At 44.4% G+C, this 23,312-nt stretch overlaps 1 protein-coding gene across 8 annotated transcripts in view; it reads left to right on the forward strand.

Moving 5' to 3' along the window:
* The window catches only part of CRTC1 (CREB regulated transcription coactivator 1), a 363,687-nt gene that overhangs the window by 200,519 nt on the left and 139,856 nt on the right, over positions 1–23,312 (forward strand). For all 8 annotated transcript variants that reach the window (XR_011020507.1, XR_011020508.1, XR_011020509.1 and 5 more), the window contains 2 exons: positions 8,826–8,971; positions 11,445–11,690. Coding sequence is in view for 4 of the 8 variants with exons in the window: in XM_068233924.1 (XP_068090025.1) it covers positions 8,826–8,971; positions 11,445–11,690 (392 nt within the window). In the remaining 4 variants the exon portion in view is untranslated. The remainder of the gene's footprint in view (positions 1–8,825; positions 8,972–11,444; positions 11,691–23,312) is intronic.

Consider the following 23,312-nt stretch of genomic DNA (forward strand, 5'->3'; position numbering starts at 1 on the left):
TTTGGGTGGTACATTTTGCTAAGAGCTACTTTACTGTAAATGCATTTTAACAGGAAGAATAAGAAAAAACGGGAAAAAATCAGTATTTCTCAGTTTTCGGCCATTATAGTTTTAAAATAATACATGCCTCCATAATTAAAACCCACGTATTGTATTTGCCTAATAGTCCCGTGTATTACACTGTTTAAATTATGTCCCTATCACAATGTATGGCGACAATATTTTATTTGGAAATAAAAGTGCATTTTTTCCGTTTTGCGTCCATCGCTATTTACAAGCTTATAATTAAAAAAAAAAAAAAGAAATATTTCATCTTTACATACATATTTAAAAAAGTTTAGACGCATAGGTAAATATTAACTTTTTTATTGTAATTTTTATTTTTTTATTAAACATTTTGTTTAATATTTTTGGGAGGGTGCAATGTAATTAGTCATCTTTTTATGTAAATGTGTGTATTTTAATTTTTTTTTACATGTAGATGTAGTTTTACTATTTGGCAACCCTGAGTTTGTTTACGTACATCACTGTAAGCGTAACATGTACGCTTAGAGGGACATAAGAGGCAGAAAGAGCGAGTCTTCCGAGAGAAGCCGTTGCTTTTTCTGCCGGGGAAAGGGATCAATCATCGGGCATCGGGATCAATCATCGGGCACCATCGGGCATAATTGGAAATAAAATGGGGGTTTGCTAAAAAGGAACACAGACTAATTGAATATTTGGTATGTAACCCCACCTTCCCAGTGATGTTTAGCCCAAGCTATGATGTTATGAAGCCTTTTCCTCCCAGTGCATTCTGAGTGACCAGGTGTTGTTCCTGCATACTTTGGATTACACAACTAACAAATATTCCCTATTAATGCACCTTGCCAGCAGTAAAGATGTCACCACCTGTGATAATTTTAAGTATGCACATCAGGATGAGGAAAGGCTTTACAATGGTCAAACATGGACTAAATAATTTATAAATTAATTCTGTAACACAAATAAGCAATTTAATTCATTAAGTTATATTCATCATACTACACATGATATACTCTTTAACCACTTGCGACCGCCCACTACCTACGGGCGTCGGCAAGGTGGCTCCCCGAGGACCGCGTAACGGTGATCGGCGGCACCTGGTAGACTGATTAGCTGGGGATGCATGCGCGCGCATCCGCCGCCATTAGGCTCCGCCCACCCGCAACGGCAACCCGCCGGCCAATTAGCAGCGCCGGCGGGTTGTAAACACCCAGATCTCGCCGATCTAAGTTAAGCTAACAAAGTGTATTATACAGGCTGCCTCCTCCCCTGGTGGTCCCAGTGATCGAGCGACCACCAGGGGAGGAGGCAGCCTTTTTAGTAATGACACAAGCACACTGATCCTGTGCCCCCTGATCGCCCACAGCACCCCTCAGACCCCCGATCACCCCCTCAGACCACTGTTTGCACCCAATCACCTCCCTAATCGCCCATCAATCGCTCCCCTGTCACTATCTGTCAACACTATATTTTAGATTAGGTCCTAAACTGCCCCCTGGGGGCTCCTGATCACCCCCCCCACACACGCTCAGATCCTCCCCAGACCCCCCCCCCCCCCCCCCCCGTGTACAGTATACATCTATTCTCACCTGTAATCACCCACTGATCACCTGTCAATCACCCCCTGTCACTGCCACCCATCAGATCAGACCCTAACCTGCCCCTTGCGGGCACCCAATTACCCACACCCTCAGATCACCCACAGACCCCCCCCCCCCCTGATCACCTCGCCAATGCATTGCTTGCATCTATTCTCCCCTCTAATCACACCCTGATCACCTATCAATCACCCTGTCACCACCTGTCACTGCTACCCATCAGATCAGACCCTAATCTGCCCCTTGCAGGCACCCAAGCACCCACCCACACCCTCAGATCACCCTCAGACCCCCCTCCTTATCACCTTCCCAGTACATTTTTTACATCTGTTCTCACCTCTGATCACCCATCAATCACCCCCTGTCACCACCGGGCACTGCTACCCATCAGATCAGACCCTAATCTTCCCCTTGCGGGCACCCAATTACCTGCCCACACCCTCAGATCGCCCTCAATACCCCCCCCCCCCGATCACCTCGCCAGTGCATTGCTTGCATTTGTTGTCCCCTCTAATCACATCCTGATCACCTATCAATCACTCCGTCACCACCTGTCACTGCTACCCATCAGATCAGACCCTCATCGCGGGCACCCAATCACCCGCCCACACCCTCAGATCGCCCTCAGACCCCCCCCAATCACCTCCCCAGTGCATTGATTGCATCTATTCCCCCTCTAATCACACCCTGAGACACCCATCAATCACCTCCTGTCACCCCCTAGCACTCCTACCCATCAGATCAGGCCCTAATCTGCCCCCTGCGTACTTCTGATCACCTGGCCAAACCCTCACCTGCCCCACCACAGTGACATAATTTTTTTTTCTGATCACTGCAAAAAACACTGTACAAGAACTGTGGCGCTGTAAAGATCAGTTTTGAATTTTTTTTATTTTTTATCAAAACTCAGTGACCACAGCTTTCTACTTCACAAGTACTCCCTTTTACTAGGTAGGTGCTCGTTTTCCTGGGTAGTCTCAGGAATACCCCCTAAATTTAGCAGTCCACCATGGCAAGAAAGGGGTATTCCGCTGAAGAGGCCGTCGAGATTCTGGTCTAGTGGGGTGAGTGCAATTGGGAAGCCTCATCCGACAAATCATCTGGGTCAGAATACGAACCGGTGAACAGCAGTGGCTCTCTGACCGATAGCAACGACGAGGTTGAGATCCCGGCTAGAGCTAGGCGTACCACACCCCATGTCACTGGACCGCAGGATCAGACTCAATGGCAGCAGAGTGGTGCTAGCGCTGATCCGAGTTTTCTTGGTGAGGCATGCACCAGCAGCGTAGCATCTCCTGGACCTAGCACCAGTACTACCGTAGACCCTGGTGAAGTGGCGAGCACCAGCATGGTAGTATAAACTGGTTCGGTTGCACGTGCGTTAAGACCCGAGTCGCAGCCACCAGCAAAACGGGCCCGCACTACCCATAGTCTCCCAGAGGTGCTGACAAATCCCAATTGGCAATCCCCTGGTTCTGCCGCACCCGTACTGCCCCCTTTCACCGCCCAGTCTGGAGTCCAGGTGGAGATTTTTTGGGGCCTTCTCCTTAACATGGGTCTAGTCAAAAAGAATGTATTGCGGTCTTATTGGTCTACGCACCCAATACATCACATGCCCATGTTCTCTGCTGCCATGTCCAGGTCACTATTTGAGAACATCCTGCGTTTCCTGCACTTCAGTGCCAATACAACCTGCCATCTAAGAGGCCACCCTGCTTATGACCGGTTCCACAAAATTCGGCCCCTCATAGACCACCTGTCATCAAAATTAGCAGATGCTTATACCCCTGAACAGTCATTTTGAGGCATTTGGTTTCCAGACTACTCCTCACGGTTTTGGCCACCTAAAATGCCAGGGCAGTATAGGAACCCGACAAGTGACCCCATTTTAGAAGAAGACACCCCAAAGTATTCAGTTAGGTGTATGATGAGTTCATAGAAGATTTTATTTTTTGTTACAAGTTAGTGGAAAATGACACTTTGTGAAAAAAAACAAAAATCAATTTCCGCTAACTTGTGACAAAAAATAAAATCTTCTATGAACTCACCATACTCCTAACGGAATACCTTGGGGTGTCGTCTTTCTAAAATGGGGTCACTTGTGGGGTTCCTATACTGCCCTGGCATTTTAGGGGCCCTAAACCGTGAGGAGTAGTCTGGAAATCAAATGCCTCAAAATGACCTGTGAAATCCTAAAGGTACTCATAGGACATTGGGCCCCTTAGCGCACCTAGGCTGCAAAAAAGTGTCACACTTGGTATCGCCATACTCAGGAGAAGTAGTATAATGTGTTTTGGGGTGTATTTTTATACATACCCATTCTGGGTGAGAGAAATATCTCTGTAAATGGACAATTGTGTGTAAAAAAAAACAAAAAAAACCCTAAAGATTCTCATTTACAGAGATATTTCTCCCACCCAGAATAGGTATGTGTAAAAATACACCCCAAAACACATTATACTATTTCTCCGGAGTACGGCGATACCACGTGTGACACTTTTGCAGCCAACCTTTAGGCTTTACAGGAGTGCTTACAATTTAGCACCCCCCCCCAAAAAGCCAGGACAGTAAACACATCCCACAAATGACCCCATTTTGGAAATTAGACACCCCAAAGTATTCAGAGAGGGGCATGGTGAGTCCGTGGCAGATTTCATTTTTTTTTTTTTTTTGTCACAAGTTAGCAGAAATGGAAACTTTTATTTTATTTTTTTGTCACAAAGTGTCAATTGCCGCTGAAAAATAAAATCTTCTATGAACTCACCATGCCTCTTAGTGAATACTTTGGGATGTCTTCTTTCCAAAATGGGGTCATTTGGGTGGTATTTATATCATCCTGGAATTCTAGCACCTAATGAAACATGACAGGTGCTCAGAAAAGTCAGAGATGCTTCAAACTGGGGAAATTCACTTTTTGCACAATAGTTTGTAAACGCTATAACTTTTACCCAAACAAAAAAAAATCCAATAAATGTCTATTGATCAAAGACATGTAGCACAATAAATTTAGACAAAAATGTATATAGAAATTTTACTTTATTTGAAAAATGTCAGCACAGAAAGTTAAAAACAATCTTTTTTTTTTTTTGACAAAATTCATGTCTTTTTTGATTAATATAATAAAAACTAAAAATCACAGCCGCAATCAAATAGCACCAAAAGAAAGCTGTATTAGTGACAAGAAAAGGAGGTAAAATTCATTTAGATAGTAGGTTGTATGACCGAGCAATAAACCGTTAAAGCTGCAGTGGTCTGAATGGAAAAAAGTCTCTGGTCCAATAAACCGTTAAAGCTGCACTGGTCTGAATGGAAAAAAGTCTCTGGTCCAATAAACCGTTAAAGCTGCAGTGGTCTGAATGGAAAAAAGTCTCTGGTCCATAAGAATTCTAGACAGGACTGGGCCAAGAATCTAGTGTGTGTGCAAGTTTCCCCAGAGATCACTTAACCTCCTGGGCGATAATCCCGAGCTGAGCTCGGGGTATGTCGCGCATGAGGATTTCTCAGGCCCTATTGGGCCGATTTGCATAATTTTTTTTTGTTACACGCAGCTAGCACTTTGCTAGCTGCGTGTAACTTCCGATTTCTGCCGCTACCCGCCGTGCCGCGCAGCCCCCCCCCCCAGACCCCTTGCGCAGCCTGGCCAATCAGTGCCAGGCAGCGCTGAGGGGTGGATTGGGACTACCTCTGACGTCGGTGACGTCATCACGAGCGACGGGGGAAGCCAAGCAGGAGATCCTGTTCTGAACGGAATCTCTTGCTTGCGCTGAGCGCCGGAGGCGATCAGAGGGGGTGGGGGGATGCCGCTGCACAGCGGCTATCGTGTAGCTAGTGCTAGGCAGTGACCCCCATTTGATTTTTTTCACCTTCTGCTGCACTTTCATCCCTTCTCCACAGATACACATAGCTTTATACCACAGTGTCAACCTCCCCAGGTATGTACTCATTTCTGACAGGTGACATCAATATAGCTTTATAAAGGACAGTTTTCCAACATGGTACTTTCAGTCTCCCAGTTTCCCATCTGCACCTCTGGTACCCGCTCCCAGCTCATGTCAATCATCTAACACTAGCATTTGATAAGATAGTAGGTAGGAGCAGGTACTGGTGGGAGGGGGAGTGACAGTGCTTTCTTAACACTGTTTTATACTTAACTTGCAAAGGTCACACAGCTACAAACACTGTTATGGAACTGCTACTATTTTTTTAAGTTCCGGAATACTCACCCACTATAAATTTCAGCTGCACAAGGGTTTTGACATGTATTGGGAATCTCATTCTTGTGAAAACCCCCCAATTTTCTATGAAAATATGGCAAGGCTCACCTAAGTAAATTAAATATGGTGCTGGACATTAACTCTAAAACTGAGTGCCCATAATGACTTAAAGGGAACCTATACTGAGAAGGATATGGATTTTTCCTTTTAAAATAATTCCAGTTGCCTGACTCTCCTGCTGATCCTGTGTCTCTAATACTTTCAGCCACAGCCCCTCAACAAGCATGGAGATCAGGGGCTCTGACTGAAGTCAGACTGGATTAGCTGCATGCTTGTTTCAGGTATGTGATTCAGCCACTACTGCAGCCAAAGAGATCAGCAGGACTGCCAGGAAACTGGTATTGTTAAAAAGGAAACATCCATATCCCTCTCAGTTTAGGTTCCCTTTAAAGCCCCTGAATAATCTCCAATTAAGTGGAAAGCAGAGGCCAATCAGAGGGTTTGTTTTCATTTCAAAAACTATTATATTGAAGAAAATCAATAACCGTACATATCACAAGCAGAATGAAAGGCGAAATAACCTTGTGAAAACACGCTCAATACTCGTATCAAAAGATCAAACCTTAAAATATTATAACAATTTTCTGCATAAAGTGCAATCAATGCTCCAGTCATGATCGAGGTTTAAAGCAACAGCCATGCATTAACAAAGGCATATAAAGGACCAGAAAAAGGGCATCATTGGGAAAGTTGGAATTAAAAAAAAACACAATGAACACCAGCTGAAGAGACATTCTGCGACCAGGGCAACCAGACCTTTTCAAAATGGTGGCCTCTCTCTGTCAAGTTCGCCTTAATTTTTTAATTCAGCATTATCGTGTGAACCCGGTCAAGAACAGAGGGTTTGTTTTACTTCCTACTGTTTGCCCATGGAATTCTGCTTGTTTCACCAAATACCTCTGATCTTCTAAACGCACATCTCTCATTCCTATCACCTACATCTAACAAAGGGATTCCTACAATTATAGGCCTTCCTAGTTTTCATTTCTCTTATAAATCAACACTTTATTGCCCTGTCAGTCTTGTCGGTCACAGTCCTGTCAGTCTTGCAAGTCAGAGTACTGCCAGCCACAGTCCTGTTAGTGCCAGTCCTTCCCTCTATTCTGCGCTGCCAGTCCTTTATTCCAGTTTGCCCAGTTACCCATCCTGCCAGTTCTCCCTTTCCACACTGCTGTGCTCGACCTCCTGTTCTTCTCATTTCCGGTGGGGCAATCCCAGGAGGACCTGGTGACTGCTAGGCAGCAAAGTAGGTTGGCGGTCTATCATTCCTTGGATAGTGCTCTAGTGAAGATTCACAGTCACTTAGACTCCACGCCCTGGGAGTGCCCATACCAACCACTGATCCTAAGATAAAGCTGAGCATAATTGGAAATATAATGGGGGTTTTCTAAAAAGGAACACAGACTAATTGAATATTTGGTATGAAACCCCACCTTCCCAGTGATGTTTTTGAATTATGTGGGGAAGTTTGAGTGATTTTAAATAAAGTGTAATATATGTAATCTAGTGCATTTATTTATTTTTTGGCCTGATATATATGAATATAAAATGTATTAAAGAGAATCTGTACTCTAAAATTCTTACAATAAAAAGCATACCATTCTATTCACTATGTTCTCCTGGGCCCCTCTGTGCTCTTTCTTCCACTCCCTGCTGCAATCCTGGCTTGTAATTGCCAGTTTTAGGCAGTATTTACAAACAAGACATGGCTTCTAACCAGCTTGTGATAGGCTGAGTGGAGCTCAGTCTGTGACTCACACAGAGCATGCAGGGGGCATGGAGAGGGTGTGTATAGCTTCTATCCTATCACAAGCAGATCAGCACATTCCTGCCTGAGTGCCTGAGCCTGACAAAGAAGAGAGAAGATTAGATCATATAACAGAGATATTACAGCCACTGTGCAACTAGGAAAGGCTGCAATAAGCCAGACCTCATTAGAACATGTATAGGAACTTATAGGATAGAAGAAATAAGGCTGAAAATTTTGTTACAGAGTCTCTTTAAATAAAAGTTCAAATATACATTTGGTAACCATTTTTCTGATGATGCAATATATGAAAATATACAAAACAGACAAGAGGGGTTTTAAACGGAATATCCAGGCAAAAAAAAAAAAAAAAAAGTTTCACTTACCTGGGGCTTCTACCAGCCCCATGCATCCATCCTGTGCCCTCGTAGTCACTCACTGCTGCTCCAATCCCTCGCTGGCAGCTAGCCGACCTTGGAGGTCGGCGGGCCGCATTGCGTACATTTTTAGGCATTCCCGCTAATGCAAGAACATTCACACAAACATTTTTACGCGTTAGTGGTACAACGCATAAAAATTTACGCATGGCACCACTAACGCGTAAAATGTATGTGTTAATGTTCCGGCATTAGCGGGAATGCGTAAAAATGTACGCAATGCGGCCCGCCGGCTAGCTGCCAGCGGGGGGCTGGAGCAGCAGTGAGTGACTACGAGGGCACAGGATGGCTGCATGGGGCTGGTAGAAGCCCCAGGTAAGTGAAACGCATTTTATTTTTTTTTGCCTGGATATTCCCTTTAAAGGAACAGCATCAATCTTTAATTCTTCATAACATCAGTTTCCTTGATTGCAGTCATATGAACAAGATATTCAATCACAGAACCAAACAATGCCTGACACGTGTTTCACGGAATAACCGGGGTATCAGGATAAAAAAGGCCACAATCTGGGATGCTGTATAAAAACGTGTAGCACCACGGTGTGCTGTGTAGCAGAGACTGGGTAAGCGCTTATGAAGAATTAAAGATTGATACTGTTCCTTTAAAACCCCTCTTGTTTGTTTTGTATATTTTCAAGTGTACTGTGGGGTGGAACTGAGTTGACACATTTTATCTGTTCATTGTAGTATGATTCAATATATGTATACTTAAAATATAGTTTAGTTTATTTCAATGTAATTTTAGGAATGACAACAACGCAAGGGACAGTTACTGGAGGGTCTCAACATCGACAATCTTCGGGAGGTCAAATGGTATTAAATTCCGACTCGAGAAGGCAGCAATCTCAGCAGATATCACCAAATATGTCCCCTCTTTCACCTATTTCTCAGGTATCTAGAGCCTTCTAAGTGATACGTTATGGTAGCAGTCCTAATGCACAGTGTTGTAGATGCATTTGGTCCATTAGGCACTGTGGGATCAACATTACTTACCAGTAACACGGTGTTCCTCCCACAGCCATGTCTGCATTTGCAATAAAGTTATAATAATAATGTTACAATATGGCACTAGACATTCTTATTTTACTTATAGGAAATGAGGAAAGAAAAGGCGGTAATATTGAAAAATGTATAAATCCTGGAATTACACTCCAAATCTTCATCTCCCCTCATCTTTTTGTTGTATCTTCTAATCTATTTTGCAGGAGGCACTATTTGAGTTAGCCACTCCAACTCCACCTCTTCCCCTTTCATCATTTATGTTGGTGTTCCACGCAGCCCTGTCTTTTGGGGCCTTTATTTCTCTTACCATAGTTATGGTCTAATTTATTTGGAGTAAATGAGACTAGAATTAAACTTGTCTGGGTTCCAATTAGAGATGGCCCGAACCTCCGATTTTCGGTTCGCGAACTTCCACAAAAGTTTGGTTCGTGCGAACTTCAATGGGGAGGCGAACTTTGAAAACTAGGAACATTTATGCTGGCCACAAAAGCAATGACCTTATTATTTTTGGTGTGCCACCCCCCGAGACACTCATATAGCCGTCGATCATTGCTTCATTGTGATACGCAAGCCCCTTCACCGCGGCAAGGTAACGATCGTGAAGCAAAATTGACACATGTACATGCCTTTTGTTTTGTTGTTGCAGCCGCAGTGCAGTCAGAAAAATTAGGCAGGCATGTACACGCACCAAAAAAATGATTATAGCGGCCGCTACTAGCAGCGGCCTTAAAAATTCAGGAATCCGCCTGGAGTCCTGGTGGACCCTGTTGGTGGTGGCGGAGAAGGCAGTCAAGCGGCCTGCAGGCAGAGATGCTGTGTGGGGACCGACTTAGTCATGGGGCAGGCTGTCACACGGCGTGCAGGCAAAGATGCTATATTACAATGTGCACCCGTCACACACACAGGTACCGGACAGGCACAGTGACACTGTGTGCGCTCACATACGTAGGTAGGTGGGTGCACTGAAGGGAACAGGTAGGTATATGCAGTGATGGGTATTACAATGTGCACCTGTCACACACACACAGGTACTGGACAGGCACAGTGACACTGTGTGCACTCACGTAGGTAGGTGGGTGCACTGAAGGGAACAACAAGTAGGTATATGCAGCGATGGGTATTACAATGTGCACCTGTCACAGTAGTAATTATACCAACAAGGGGCCAAAGGCCAGCTGCGACTGACTGACAGGGCTGTATATAATGCAAGTGGGCTACACACACACACACACACACGCACACACGCACACACACGCACACACACGCACACACACGCACACACACACACACACACACACACACACACACACACACACACACACACACACACACACACACACACGAACAAGATTAGCTCTCAAAAGAGCTGTTGAGGGGTGCTTTTTTAGCAATAAGAATCAGCAAGCTAACAAGCCTACAAGAGCCTAACTAAGCTTTCCCTATGAGAGTCTGCAGCAGCTCTCCCTTCTCTAATTACTGCAGGCACACGAGTGAGTGAAAAGCCTGATGCTGCCTGCATTTTATAAGGGGGGTGGGGCTCCAGGAGGGAGTGTAGCCTGATTGGCTACAATATGCCTGCTGACTGTAATGTGGAGGATCAAAGTTGACCCCAATGATGCACTAGGGGCGGGCGAATTGAACTACGTAAGTTCGCCGGGAACCGGTCAGGCCATCTCTAGTTCCAATATCATTTGTAGTATGATGATACACAAATACAGTATATTCCTTTGCTCCTGATCCTGCATTTGTAACTTTAGTCCCTAACTACAGTATCTTACCTAAAGTGAGTACGCTTCTCATGTTTTTGTAAATATATCATTATACCTTTTCATGGGACAACACTGAAGGTACACCACTTTGATACAATGTAAGGGAGTCAGTGTGCAGCTTTTACTGTATAACTATATACATTTTCTGTCTAATTATAATGTATCAACACACATCCATTTATGTCTTAACCACTGACAACCAAAGTGAGTACGCCTCCATCGTTTCTCAATACAACCGAAAAAGGGGGGGAAATCAGGCATTTTAGAGTATTTTGTGTTGCTACTTCTACTTTTGTTGTAAGTGAGCAAAGTGGCATATTAGCTTCCTCTTAATTGTGAACCTACTTGGCCAGTAAAAATAAATTCTGATTTAGCTCCATCTCTATGTACATTTTACTAGGTATGCTGCTCATCATTCTTTTTTTTTTTATCACCTTTTGTGTATATACTTATTGTATGCATCACGCTAATTAAGGTGAAAGCACTGTATAAATCAGTAATATAGGAAGTTCTCAAGGCGTCCGTTTGTACGTTTTGTTTTCACTGTTGCACTACCCTGGTTCATGAAGTTATTTTTTTTTTCTATTTTTTAGACTGTAACAATGGATCCTTTGTCTTTGGAACAGCAGCTCCCCCCTTATGCTTTCTTTACACAGACAATTTCACAACAGCAAACACAAGTGCCAAGTGGCCTGACACAAAGTTCCTCATTAATCCAGGGGTCTGGTTTGCAACGGGGAACACAACTGCCCCCACTTACTGTCACAATAGCAACTACAGGTCCTCAGTCACCTCCGGGAATACAGACACCAACTTCACTGGCTATAGATATAAATTCGGTAAGGTTTCTAGTAAATAACTGTTTAAAAATTAATAGACCTTGTTCAAGTGTTTGTCATGATTTACTGTTGACAAAATGTTAGCAATGAAAACATTTACAGAGAAGGATTCTTTTCCCTTTGATTTTGAATTTTTTTATTAGTGATCACGCCTGTTTGTTAATGTTTTGTTGTTTTTTTTCCTTAATATACCATGTTACGTGGTAGTTTAACAAACAAAAAAAATTATACCTACCTGTAAATAGCCTGTAGTTGGTATTAGACAGCATTAAACTAGAATTTATACGTCTGCTGTTTTGTCATATGCTGAATATATTAACATATTGAATACCAAACTTTTTAGAAATGTGTTGATAATTTTTTTGTTTAGAGTGAAAATTGGACGGCACTGATCTATTGAAAAACCTGCCCCATTCTGATCTCTCCTTGATTAACCACTAGCCATGATCGTGGCAGTATATCTACACCATCGTCTTCGCGTTTGAGTGGGCGACCTGTGCTTGCTCGCGTGATCGGCAGTTACAGGACAGATTGTTGAATGGGGACATGTTCCCATTAACAAGTGCCGGATTTGTGAATAAGCTCTGCTGTAACCAACAGCAGAGATTATTAATTGAAAAACTTCTTTAGTATAGAAAGATGTGATTCATCTTTCTATACTTGATGGCACCATCTAGGGGACAAAATAAAATAGTGCACTTAACTTTTATTTTTGTCCACAAAAAAAAAGCCAACACATATAAATAAAAACCTGATTTACCCCTTTCTGTCCCCACAGTTACTATAATAAATAACTTAAAAATAAAACCGAAGTGACAGAATACATACATTATTATGTTTGACTTTGACTTAGCTTTTTAAATTTGTATGCCATGAGAGTATATTATTGTATTTTTGCAAATAAGGGAGTGTAATTCTTTAACATAATTTAAATGTTGTAATAACCGGGGCAAATGAAATGCGTGGTTTTTAATTACAATAACACTTTATTTTATAACTAGAATGGCTGAAAACTGAGAAATATTTTTTTTTAGATTTTTTTTCTTTCTTATTCCCTTTCAAATGCGTATAAAATAAAATAATTATTAGCAAAAAGTACCACCTAAAGAAAGCCTAAGCAAAAAAACAAGAGATTGATCATTTTGGTGTGATAAGTAGTGATAAAGTTATTGGTGACTAAATGGGAGGGGTGCTGAAATGTGAAAATTGCTCTGGTCCATAAGGGAGAAAACGCCTTAATAGTGAAGTGATTAAAACGGACCTGAATTCAGAACCACCTCGCTTCTCTAAAAGATACGCAACACCATCATAAGCTTTAAAGAAAAAATGTTTGTTACAGCTGATACAAATCCTGCAATGCATCTGCAGTGTCTACTTTCTGCTTTCATGGAACCAGACATATTGTTAATATCCTGTGTTTATCAATTGGCTGCTCTGCTGTGCCAAATGAGATACCTGAGTTTGACACAGCTGAGAAATCAAATTACGGTGGTGATTAGTCACAAATAAGGAGGAATTAGACAGGCTACACTCTCTAAATAAATACAGGGTACTTTTCTCTGTTTTCCTTCTGTTCTGTGTAAGAGTTCAAGTCCACTTTAACTACCTAAAGACCGCGTCATGCCAGTGGGCGTGACCGTGGTGGCAGCTCCAGGACCGCCTAACGCTAATTGGCATAAAGTCCTGGGGCTGGCTTTTGCAGGAGATTGCGCGCATCTCCGCTTGGTAGGTGGAGCTTCGACCCGCCTTCAGTCTCCCAGCGGCGATCGCTGCTCGGAGACTGTTGGAAGGAGAAACCACTGTCTTTTATTGCCGTACAGTGCTGCGATCTAAGGCAGCGATGTACTGGGGACATGACAGTGAAGTCTAGGACAGCCGATCACGCTTATTTGCTGGCGGGGAAAGGGAGGGGGGAGTATAAAATACATTTAAAACAAATAGTAACATTTAATCAAAAATTAATAAATAAATATTTATAAAAAAAATAAAAATAAACAACTGGGGAGCGATCAGTCCCCACCAACAGAGAGCTCTGTTGGTGGGGAGAAAAGGGGGGGGGGTAATTATGTGCTGAGTTATGCGGCCCTGCAGCGAGGCCTTAAAGCTGCAGTGTCCAATTTAACAAAAAATGACCTGGTCTTTAGGGGGATTTAACACTGCGGTCCTCAAGTGGTTATGATTGGGAAAAGTACAAATGTTTTTAATTTATTAAAATAACTGCAAATTGACTGTAAAAGTTGACCTTGCATCTTTTTTAAAGGGAACCTTAACTGAGAGAGATATGGATGTTTCCTTTTAAACCCTACATGTCCAACTCCGGGCCCACGGGCCAAATGTGGCCCCCAGAGCCTTCAAGTTTGACCCTCAAGTGGTTTCCCCACTTTGCATTATGTTTAGCCCACTCAAGACCACTAGAGCAGCTATATTGGAGATGAAGCCCTAGAACACCAGGAAAGCCATATAGGGAGGTGGGGGAAAGCACTAAACACTAGGGAACTGTATAGGGTGGGGGGCCTCTAGACATCAGGGAACTGTATAGGGGTTGAAGGGGGACCATTAGACACCTGGGAATTTTATAAGGGAGGAAGGTGGCCAGCGACTTGGTCCCAGTGTACGATTTCGTCCCACTTAGTATTTAAGTTTGACACCCCTGTTTTAAACAATACCAGTTGCTTGCCGGTCCTACTTATCTCTTTGGCTGCAGTAGTGGCTTAAACACACACCTGAAACAAGCATGCAGCTAATCCAGTCTGACTTCAGTCAGAGCACCTGATCTACATGCTTGTTGAGGGGCTGTGGCTAAAAGTATTAGAGGCAAAGGATCAGCAGGAGAGTCAGGCAACTGGTAGTATTTTAAAAGGAAAAATCCATATCCTTCTCAGTTTAGTTTCCCCTTAAGGTGCCAATCTTGAGGTGTAAAGTCTTGATGATACAAGCTTGTCTAATTTTACCAAAGCTATGTAGTGGAAGGGCAAAATGAATGGTTATGCTTTTAACATATACTTAGCACAGTCTATGTACTGTTTCTTTTGAACCTGACAGTGGCATAAGAGTAGGCATGAAAATGAGGTTGTGGAGGTGGTACGAAAATGACATGACACATTTAGAAGTTAACAGAAAATCAACTGATATTTTTTTATATCTGAAAAAAAAAAAGAATACAAAAGCATATTATTTAGGATTAACATAAACATGATGTTATCAATCCCAATATTGATATACAGTACTGTACTTGGTTCACTTCCACATACACTAATATGTCTCCATGTAGATGCTTTAGACATGCCAGACATCACTGTCATACTCCTCTTCCATACTGGCAGGAGAATACAGTTATTGGCTTTTGTCTAGACAGCCTTTTATCTATTATCTGTGTTTATAATACTGCATGGTATTTGACTACACAAGTCTTGGTAAATGTATTTCATTGGACTATATTAAACAGAACCAGGGAGTTTTCCTTTTTTTTAAAGTCTTGCCTTTCTCTTGTATGCTTCACAGACCTCCAAATAGATTTTGCCCTGGTATACTTGAATAGTGTTCGGAATAATTTAAAGCGAACTTGAGGAGAGAGACCTATGGAGGCTGTCCTATTTATTTCTTGATAAACAATACATATTGCCTGGCAGTCTTGTTGATCTTTCTGGCATCAGTTGTGTTTGAATCACTGTCGACCTGTTGTCAATAGGAAATCAAATGCGTTGTGTGATGCAACAGCAGTGGTTTTTTTTTTTACCTTGCTGCAGAAAACTGCAGATTGCCCTCAGTGCACTGAAATTGTGCATTGGGAGCATTATGTGTGCATCAAACAATGTGTAACTGATCCTCTGCCTCTAAGAGTAGGGTCAAAGTTGCTAAAAATAGCGTTTTCCGCAGTGCACAAACACCCTCGTTTTTTTAGCAAGTATGACCCTACCCTCAGAGGCAGTGGATCAGCCAGGCATTATTGAAACTCCTTAGTTGTAACCCTGAGTCCGGTTCGGGACAGATATCCACAGCTCAGAGCAGTAATCCCGAGTTGGATCCATCGGAGGTGTGGTATGTACAGGGCTGCCGCAGATCTATCAAGCGGTATGATTTTTAGGGTCTGAAAGCTTGTGAAAAAATTTCACCACTTGGAAACAAAAGCTGGAAATAATCATACCCCCAGGGAGGTTAAAGGACACCTGAAGTGAGGGGATATGGAGGTTGCCATATTTATTTTCCTTTAAACTATGCAAATCGCCTGGCTGTCCTACTGATCATCTGCCTCTAATACCTTTTAGCCATAGACCCTGAACATGCAGTGTTCTCCCTAGGCCTGATTAGGTGGGCGGGCCGACCGGGTGAATTGAAACCTCGCCTGGCTGCCAAACCCTCGGTGCTGTAAATCAAAATGCAGGCAGGAGCGTTCCATTGCTGTCAATCAGCGCACGGCTCTCGCTCAATAGCGAAAACCGTCGCTGAACACTGCAGGAGTGCTCCTCTGTCTGTAGTGATTCGCTGGCTGGAGGTGGCGCTATCGGCAGGGAGGGGCCTCGGTGGCTCAGCATTGCGAGCAATGAAGCTTCTATCCAGCTCCTCGGGCAGTAGATAGTCACTGGCTCTGGTCTCTCTGACACTAGAGCGCCAGCCAGCCGCCTGATCCACGTGGTCTCCTCTCTTCTTTGCCGCACATACTACTTACCATTTTGGTGTGTGTGACATTGCACAGAGGAGACAGCGTATACCAGGAGGCTGGCTGGTGCTCTAGTGTTTGAGAGTGTATCTACTGCCCGAGGAGCTGGATAGAAGCTTCATTGCTCGCAATGCCGAGCCACTGAGGCCCCTCCCCCCTCTGTATCTACTGTGCGGGCATCCCCAAGGTCAGTTGCAAACCCTTCCCACTAGCTCACCAGCGGCCAGACTCCAATCTGAGCCACCCTCCCCACTAGCCACCAACTTCTGGCCTGACCCACTCCTAGCCTGACCACCTACCCACCCCACTAGCCACCAGCCTGAACAACTACCCACCCACCAGCCTGACCACCTACCCACCCCACTAGCCACCAGCCTGACCACCTACCCACCCACCAGCCTGACCACCTACCCACCCACCCACCAGCCTGACCACCCACTAGCCACCAGCCTAACCACCTACCGACCCACTAGTCACCAGCCTAGCCACCAGCCTGACCAGCTACTCACCCACCCAACTAGCCTGACTACCTACCCCACTAGCTACCAACCTGACCACCTACCCACGCACCCCACTAGCCAACACCCTGACCACCTACCCACCCTTCCCTCTAGCTACCAGCCTGACCCACCTACTCGCCCACCCACTAGCCTGACCACCTAGCCATCCACCCCACTAGCCACCAGCCCTCAGCCTGACCTACTTACCCACACACCCCACTTAGGTGTAACTTTCCCTTTACACCCAGCATGACCTTAGGGCCCTTTTCCACTAGCTGCGATCCGCTTCAGAAAGCGGATCACTGATCACAATGAGCACTACCATAACATTTTAATCGCAGTGCTCATTTCCCACTAGCATGTGTCATTTTTTCCAAATTGCGTTTGGTGGGCAAACGTGCTCCATTCCCAGTAGCTATACGGCGCAATCACGGGTAGTGGAAATTATAGGTTACGTGATTGCACGATTGCGATAACACTTCCTAGTGGAAAAGGGCCCTTACCTCCCCACCCGGCTACTTTTTCATGCCACCCGGGCTGAAAAAAAAAACACTGACATGCATATGCAGAACAGAGGTTTCTGACTAAAGTATTACTGGATTAGCTGCATGCTTATTTCAGGTGTGATTCCCCAGGCAACGAGTTAATATGGCAGCTGCCATATACATCTCACTTCAGGTGTCCTTTAAAAGGAAGTAAATACATCGGCCTCCATATTCTTCTCTTTGTAGGTTTTGTTTAAAGGGAACCTAAACTGAGAGGGATATGGATGTTTCCTTTTAAACAATACCAGTTGCCTGGTTGTCCTGCTGATCTCTATGGCTGCTGTAGTGGCTGAATCACACACCTGAAACAAGCATGCAGCTAATCCAGTCTGACTTTAGTCAGAGCACCTGATCTGCATGCTTGTTGATGGGCTGAGGCTGAAAGTATTAGAGACACAGGATCAGCAGGAGAGTCAGGCAACTGGAATTATTTTAAAAGAAAAAATCTCCTCAGTTTAGGTTCTCTTTAACCTTTTCCGAACTGCCTGCATTAGATTCTACGCCTCACTTGTGGCTGTTCTAGCCTAATGCGGCGTAGAATCTACGCCGGCCCGCCGTGTCTGCTCCCGACGCGATTGTGCACACCCGGAGGCGGAGATTAAGCGGTCATATGACAGCTGACATCTCCCCTCAGTGATCAGCAGCCATCGCGTATGGCTGCTGATCATGTGATCACTACGATCGCCGGCGGATCGTAGTGATCACTTTGACAGCGGCGGCGGCAGGGGGTAAAAGAAGAGGATCCACTCACCTCCCTGCCATTCCAGCGACAATCGATGCCCCCCTCTGCTCTGGCCGGCATCTCTGCTCCTAATGCCGCTCAGTTCTGGGTCCCGGCTTGATGACGTCATCAAGCCGCGGCTCGGAACTGAGCGGCATTAAGAGCAAAGATGCCGGCCGGAGAAGAAGGAGCTACTGCGGCTCATCGCTGGAGCCTGGAAGGTGAGTGATGGCTGCTGGCGAAAGGGGGGACACCTGCCACCATGAGGGGACACTGCCCAGCCAGCCACACAGGGGATCCGGCCGCCTGAACCCCCAAACGCACGCAACCCCCACTACCACACCACCGCAAAATGCCTGGTTCTTAACCAGCTGAGCGGTCTGGACGAGCTCAGCTCGTCCAACACCGCCAGCGGCTGCCGCTCAGGCCCTGCTGGGCCGATTTTAATGAAATAAAAAGCAGCACACGCAGCCGGCACTTTGCCAGCCGCGTGTGCTGCCTGATCGCCGCCGCTCTGCGGCGATTCGCCGCGAGCAGCGGCGAAAGAGGGTCCCCCCAGCCGCTTGAGCCCAGCGTAGCCGGAACAAAAAGTTCCGGCCAGCGCTAAGGGCTGGATCGGAGGCGGCTGACGTCAGGACGTCGGCTGACGTCGATGACGTCACTCCGCTCGTCGCTATGGCGACGATATAAGCAAAACAAGGAAGGCCGCTCATTGCGGCCTTCCTTGTTTATTCTGGGCGCCGGAGGCGATCGGAAGATCGCCTCCGGAGCGCCCTCTAGTGGGCTTTCATGCAGCCAACTTTCAGTTGGCTGCATGAAATAGTTTTTTTTTTATTTAAAAAAAACCCTCCCGCAGCCACCCTGGCGATTTAATCAGAACGCCAGGGTGGTTAAGGGGGGGGTTAGGCGGCCGGTCCCGAAATAGTTAAAGGACTCAGACACTCTAAGCACTTTTCTGAGTGCTTTTTGGCCTCCAGAGCTTTTTAAAAAACGCTTTCATTGACTTTCAGTAAAATCACTTGATTTTATCACGATTTTACAGCGATTTTAATGTAAGTCAATCGGAGTGTCTTTTATAAAGTCTTTTAGAAAGCTCTGGAGGCCAAAAAGCGCTCAGAAAATCGCTTATAGTGTGTTTGAGCCCTTAGTGTAAATGAAAGGGTGGGGTTTAGGTTAAGACTTTGTAAGAGAAAGGGTGAAGGTTAAGTTTGGGCTACAGGGTAAGAAGACAACTGCGCATGTTCATATGCTCATCTTTTATGACTACTATTCAATTCAATTTTACATTTGCCCTTTTCCTGGGTATTACACTTCTCCCCAGGGCTGTTGCTTAAAGACATCCTGTGTACTAAAAAATAAAATTGGACTTACCTGGGGCTTCCTCCAGCCCACCGTAGCCCGCGAGGTCCCCGGCATCCTCCTTGCCTCCTCTGTTGTCCCTCTGGTAGTTTTGGTAATGCGGATGAACTTGCATGTGCTCGCCCCTGCAGTGTACCCATCGTGTCATCACGCCGGCCGTGCAAGATTCCTGCGCAAGTGCGGCTCTCTAAAGACTGAACCGCGCATGCGCAGGACTCTTACGGCGGCCAGCGTGATGACGCAAAGGGTACGCTGCTGGGGTGAGCACACGCGACTGCACCTGATTGTCCCAGGTACAGTGATGTGAAAAACTATTTGCCCCCTTCCTGATTTCTTATTCTTTTGCATGTTTGTCACACGTAAGGGCCTGTTTCCACTACACGCAGATTGGATGCAGAAAAACTGACTCCAATGAATGCCTATGGGAAAATCTGCATCAGAAAAATCGCGTTTAGTGGAAACAGGCCCATAGGCATTCATTGGAGTCAGTTTTTCTGCATCTATTCTGCGTGTAGTGGAAACAGACCCTTAATGTTTCTGCTCATCAAAAACCGTTAACTATTAGTCAAAGATAACATAATTGAACACAAAATGCAGTAGCAAATGATGGTTTTTTGCCCCCTGAACCTAATAACTGTTTGGGCCACCCTTAGCAGCAATAACTGCAATCAAGCGTTTGCGATAACTTGCAATGAGTCTTTTACAGCACTCTGGAGGAATTTTGCCCCACTCATCTTTGCAGAATTGTTGTAATTCAGCTTTATTTGAGGGTTTTCTAGCATGAACTGCCTTTTTAAGGTCATGCCACAACATCTCAATAGGATTCAGGTCAGGACTTTGACTAGGCCACTCCAAAGTCTTCATTTTGTTTTTCTTCAGCCATTCAGAGGTGGATTTGCTGGTGTGTTTGGGGTCATTGTCCTGCTGCAGCACCCAAGAACGCTTCAGCTTGAGTTGACTAACAGATGGCCAGACATTCTCCTTCAGAATTTTTTGGTAGACAGTAGAATTCATGGTTCCATCTATCACAGCAAGCCTTCCAGGTCCTGAAGCAGCAAAACAACCCCAGACCATCACACTATCACCACCATATTTTACTGTTGGTATGATGTTCTTTTGCTGAAATGCTGTGTTACTTCTACGCCAGATGTAACGGGACACGCACCTTCCAAAAAGTTCAACTTTTGTCTCGTCGGTCCGCAAGGTATTTTCCCAAAAGTCTTGGCAATCATTGAGATGTTTTTTAGCAAAATTGAGACGAGCCTTAATGTTCTTTTTGCTTAAAAGTGGTTTGCGCCTTGGATATCTTCCATGCAGGCCGTTTTTGCCCAGTCTCTTTCTTATGGTGGAGTCGTGAACACTGACCTTAATTGAGGCAAGTGAGGCCTGCAGTTCTTTAGATGTTGTCCTGGGGTCTTTTGTGGCCTCTCGGAGGAGTTTTCTGCGTTTTTGGGGTAATTTTGGTCGGCCGGCCACTCTTGGGAAGGTTCATCACTGTTCCATGTTTTTGCCATTTGTGGATAATGGCTCTCACTGTGGTTCGCTGGAGTCCCAAAGCTTTAGAAGCGGCTTTATAACCTTTACCAGACTGATAGATCTCAATTACTTTTGTTCTCATTTGTTCCTGAATTTCTTTGGATCTTGGCATGATGTCTAGCTTTTGAGGTGCTTTTGGTCTACTTCTCTGTCAGATAGCTCCTATTTAAGTGATTTCTTGAATGAAACAAGTGTGGCAGTAATCAGGCCTGGGGTGACTACAGAAATTGAACTCAAGTGTAATAAACCACAGTTAAGTTATTTTTTAACAAGGGGGGGCAATCACTTTTTCACACAGGGCCATGTAGGTTTTGAGTTTTTTTTCTCACTAAATAATAAAAACCATCATTTAAAACTGCAACATCATTTAAAACTGCAACTTCAGAGGGTCATCAGGGCGGCGGAGAGGGTCATTGGGAGACCTCTCCCCTCACTTGCCCTCCTACACAACAAAAGACTGAGATCGAGGGCCCTGAAGATCGCTAACGACCCCTCTCACCCGGGCCACTGCTACTTCAGTCCGATGCCATTGGGACGGAGGCTTCGGGCCATCTACACAAAGACGGCTAGGCACAGTAATTCCTTCTTCCCCTCAGCTGTCAGCCTCCTGAACTCCCTCCACATACTCCCATCAGGGCACCCCCACGACACATAGAACTGCCACAGACAGAGCCAACTGCTGCTCTAGTATGTAAACTGGAAATGCAAATGTAAAGTAAAATGTAATGTTATTGAAATGCAAATGTAACCGTCTGCTACTGACATGTGTAACTGTAAGTTTCTGCTCCTGTTGCTTATCTACGTTATCGATTGTCTCTTCTGAGCCAAATGTATTGTGCCAAACCCAATTCCGGGCATGACCCAGTCATGCTTGGCGAAATAAACTATTCCTGATTCCTGATTTTGTGTTCAATTATGTTATCTTTGACTAATAGTTAACTGTTTTTGATGAGCAGAAACATTTAAGTGACAAACATGCAAAAGAATAAGAACTCAGGAAGGGGGCAAATAGATTTTCCCATCACTGTAAGTCCTGTGTTTTTATTTTAGCACACAGCTCAGGATCTCTTTAACCACTTCACCACTGAGGGGTTTTACCCCTTGAACACCAGAGCAATTTTCACCTTTCAACGCTCCATCCATTTATTCGTCTATAACTTTATTATTACTTCTCGCAATGCAATGAACTATATCTTGTTTTTTTCGCCACCAATTAGGCTTTCTTTAGGTGGGACATTATGTTAAGAATTATTTTATTCTAAATGTGTTTTAATGGGAAAATAGGAAAAAATGTGGGAAAAAAATTATTTTTCAGTTTTCGGCCATTATAGTTTTTACATAATGCATGCTACTGTAATTAAAACCCATGAAATGTATTTGCCCATTTGTCCCAGTTATAAAACCGTTTAAATTATGTCCCTATCACAATGTTTGGCGCCAATATTTTATTTGGAAATAAAGGTGCATTTTTTTCAGTTTTGCGTCCATCCCTAATTACAAGCCCATAGTTTATAAAGTAACAGTGTTATACCCTCTTGACATAAATATTTAAAAAGTTCAGTCCCTAAGGTAACGATTTATGTTTTTTTTTTATTGTATTTTTGTTTTGTGTTTTTAAATTTCAAAAAAAAAAATTGGGGAGTGTGGGAGGTAATTAGTTAATTTATTGTGTAATCCAATGTATTTGTATGTAAAATGCTTTTAGGGTGTAGTTTACTATTTGGCCACAAGATGGCCACAGTGAGTCTGTTTACATGCGACCTGTAAGCGTCCGGAAGTAGGAGGCTGGGAGAATCACAATGATCGCGCTGTTTCTAATAGAAGCAGCGGATCATAGAAGCAGCGGCTTAGATCAACGAACGGGAATGGATTTTCCCGTTCATTGGTCTCCGGGCGAGCGGGCGGCGGCGTGCACGAGCGGCGGGTGCACGCGCACGAGCGGCGGGAGCGCGGAAGGTACGGATTTCTCCGTCCCTGGGGGTGAAAGGATGGAAAAGGGGACGGAGAAATTCGTACCGCCGGGGGTAAAGCGGTTAAATGTGCACAAATTGTTTTAGAACTCTGCTGTTCAATATTTGAATGGTGTCCACACACCTTGTCTGTCTGTTGCCAGTAAGGAAAGGTCTTATTTTTAACTTACTGTTACTATTAAATATGACATTGGGTAATTGGTTTTTCACATTTGTATTACTTCACATCATGAAAACGTGGATGGCCCATTTGTAAAACGATCATAATTTGCTGGTTAATATTTTGCCATGCTTTACGACACAACAGGGTGCAACACACGGGGCAACACAAATG

This window comes from Hyperolius riggenbachi, chromosome 1 (assembly GCF_040937935.1).
Source record: "Hyperolius riggenbachi isolate aHypRig1 chromosome 1, aHypRig1.pri, whole genome shotgun sequence".
NCBI classification, from domain to species: Eukaryota; Metazoa; Chordata; class Amphibia; order Anura; family Hyperoliidae; genus Hyperolius; species Hyperolius riggenbachi.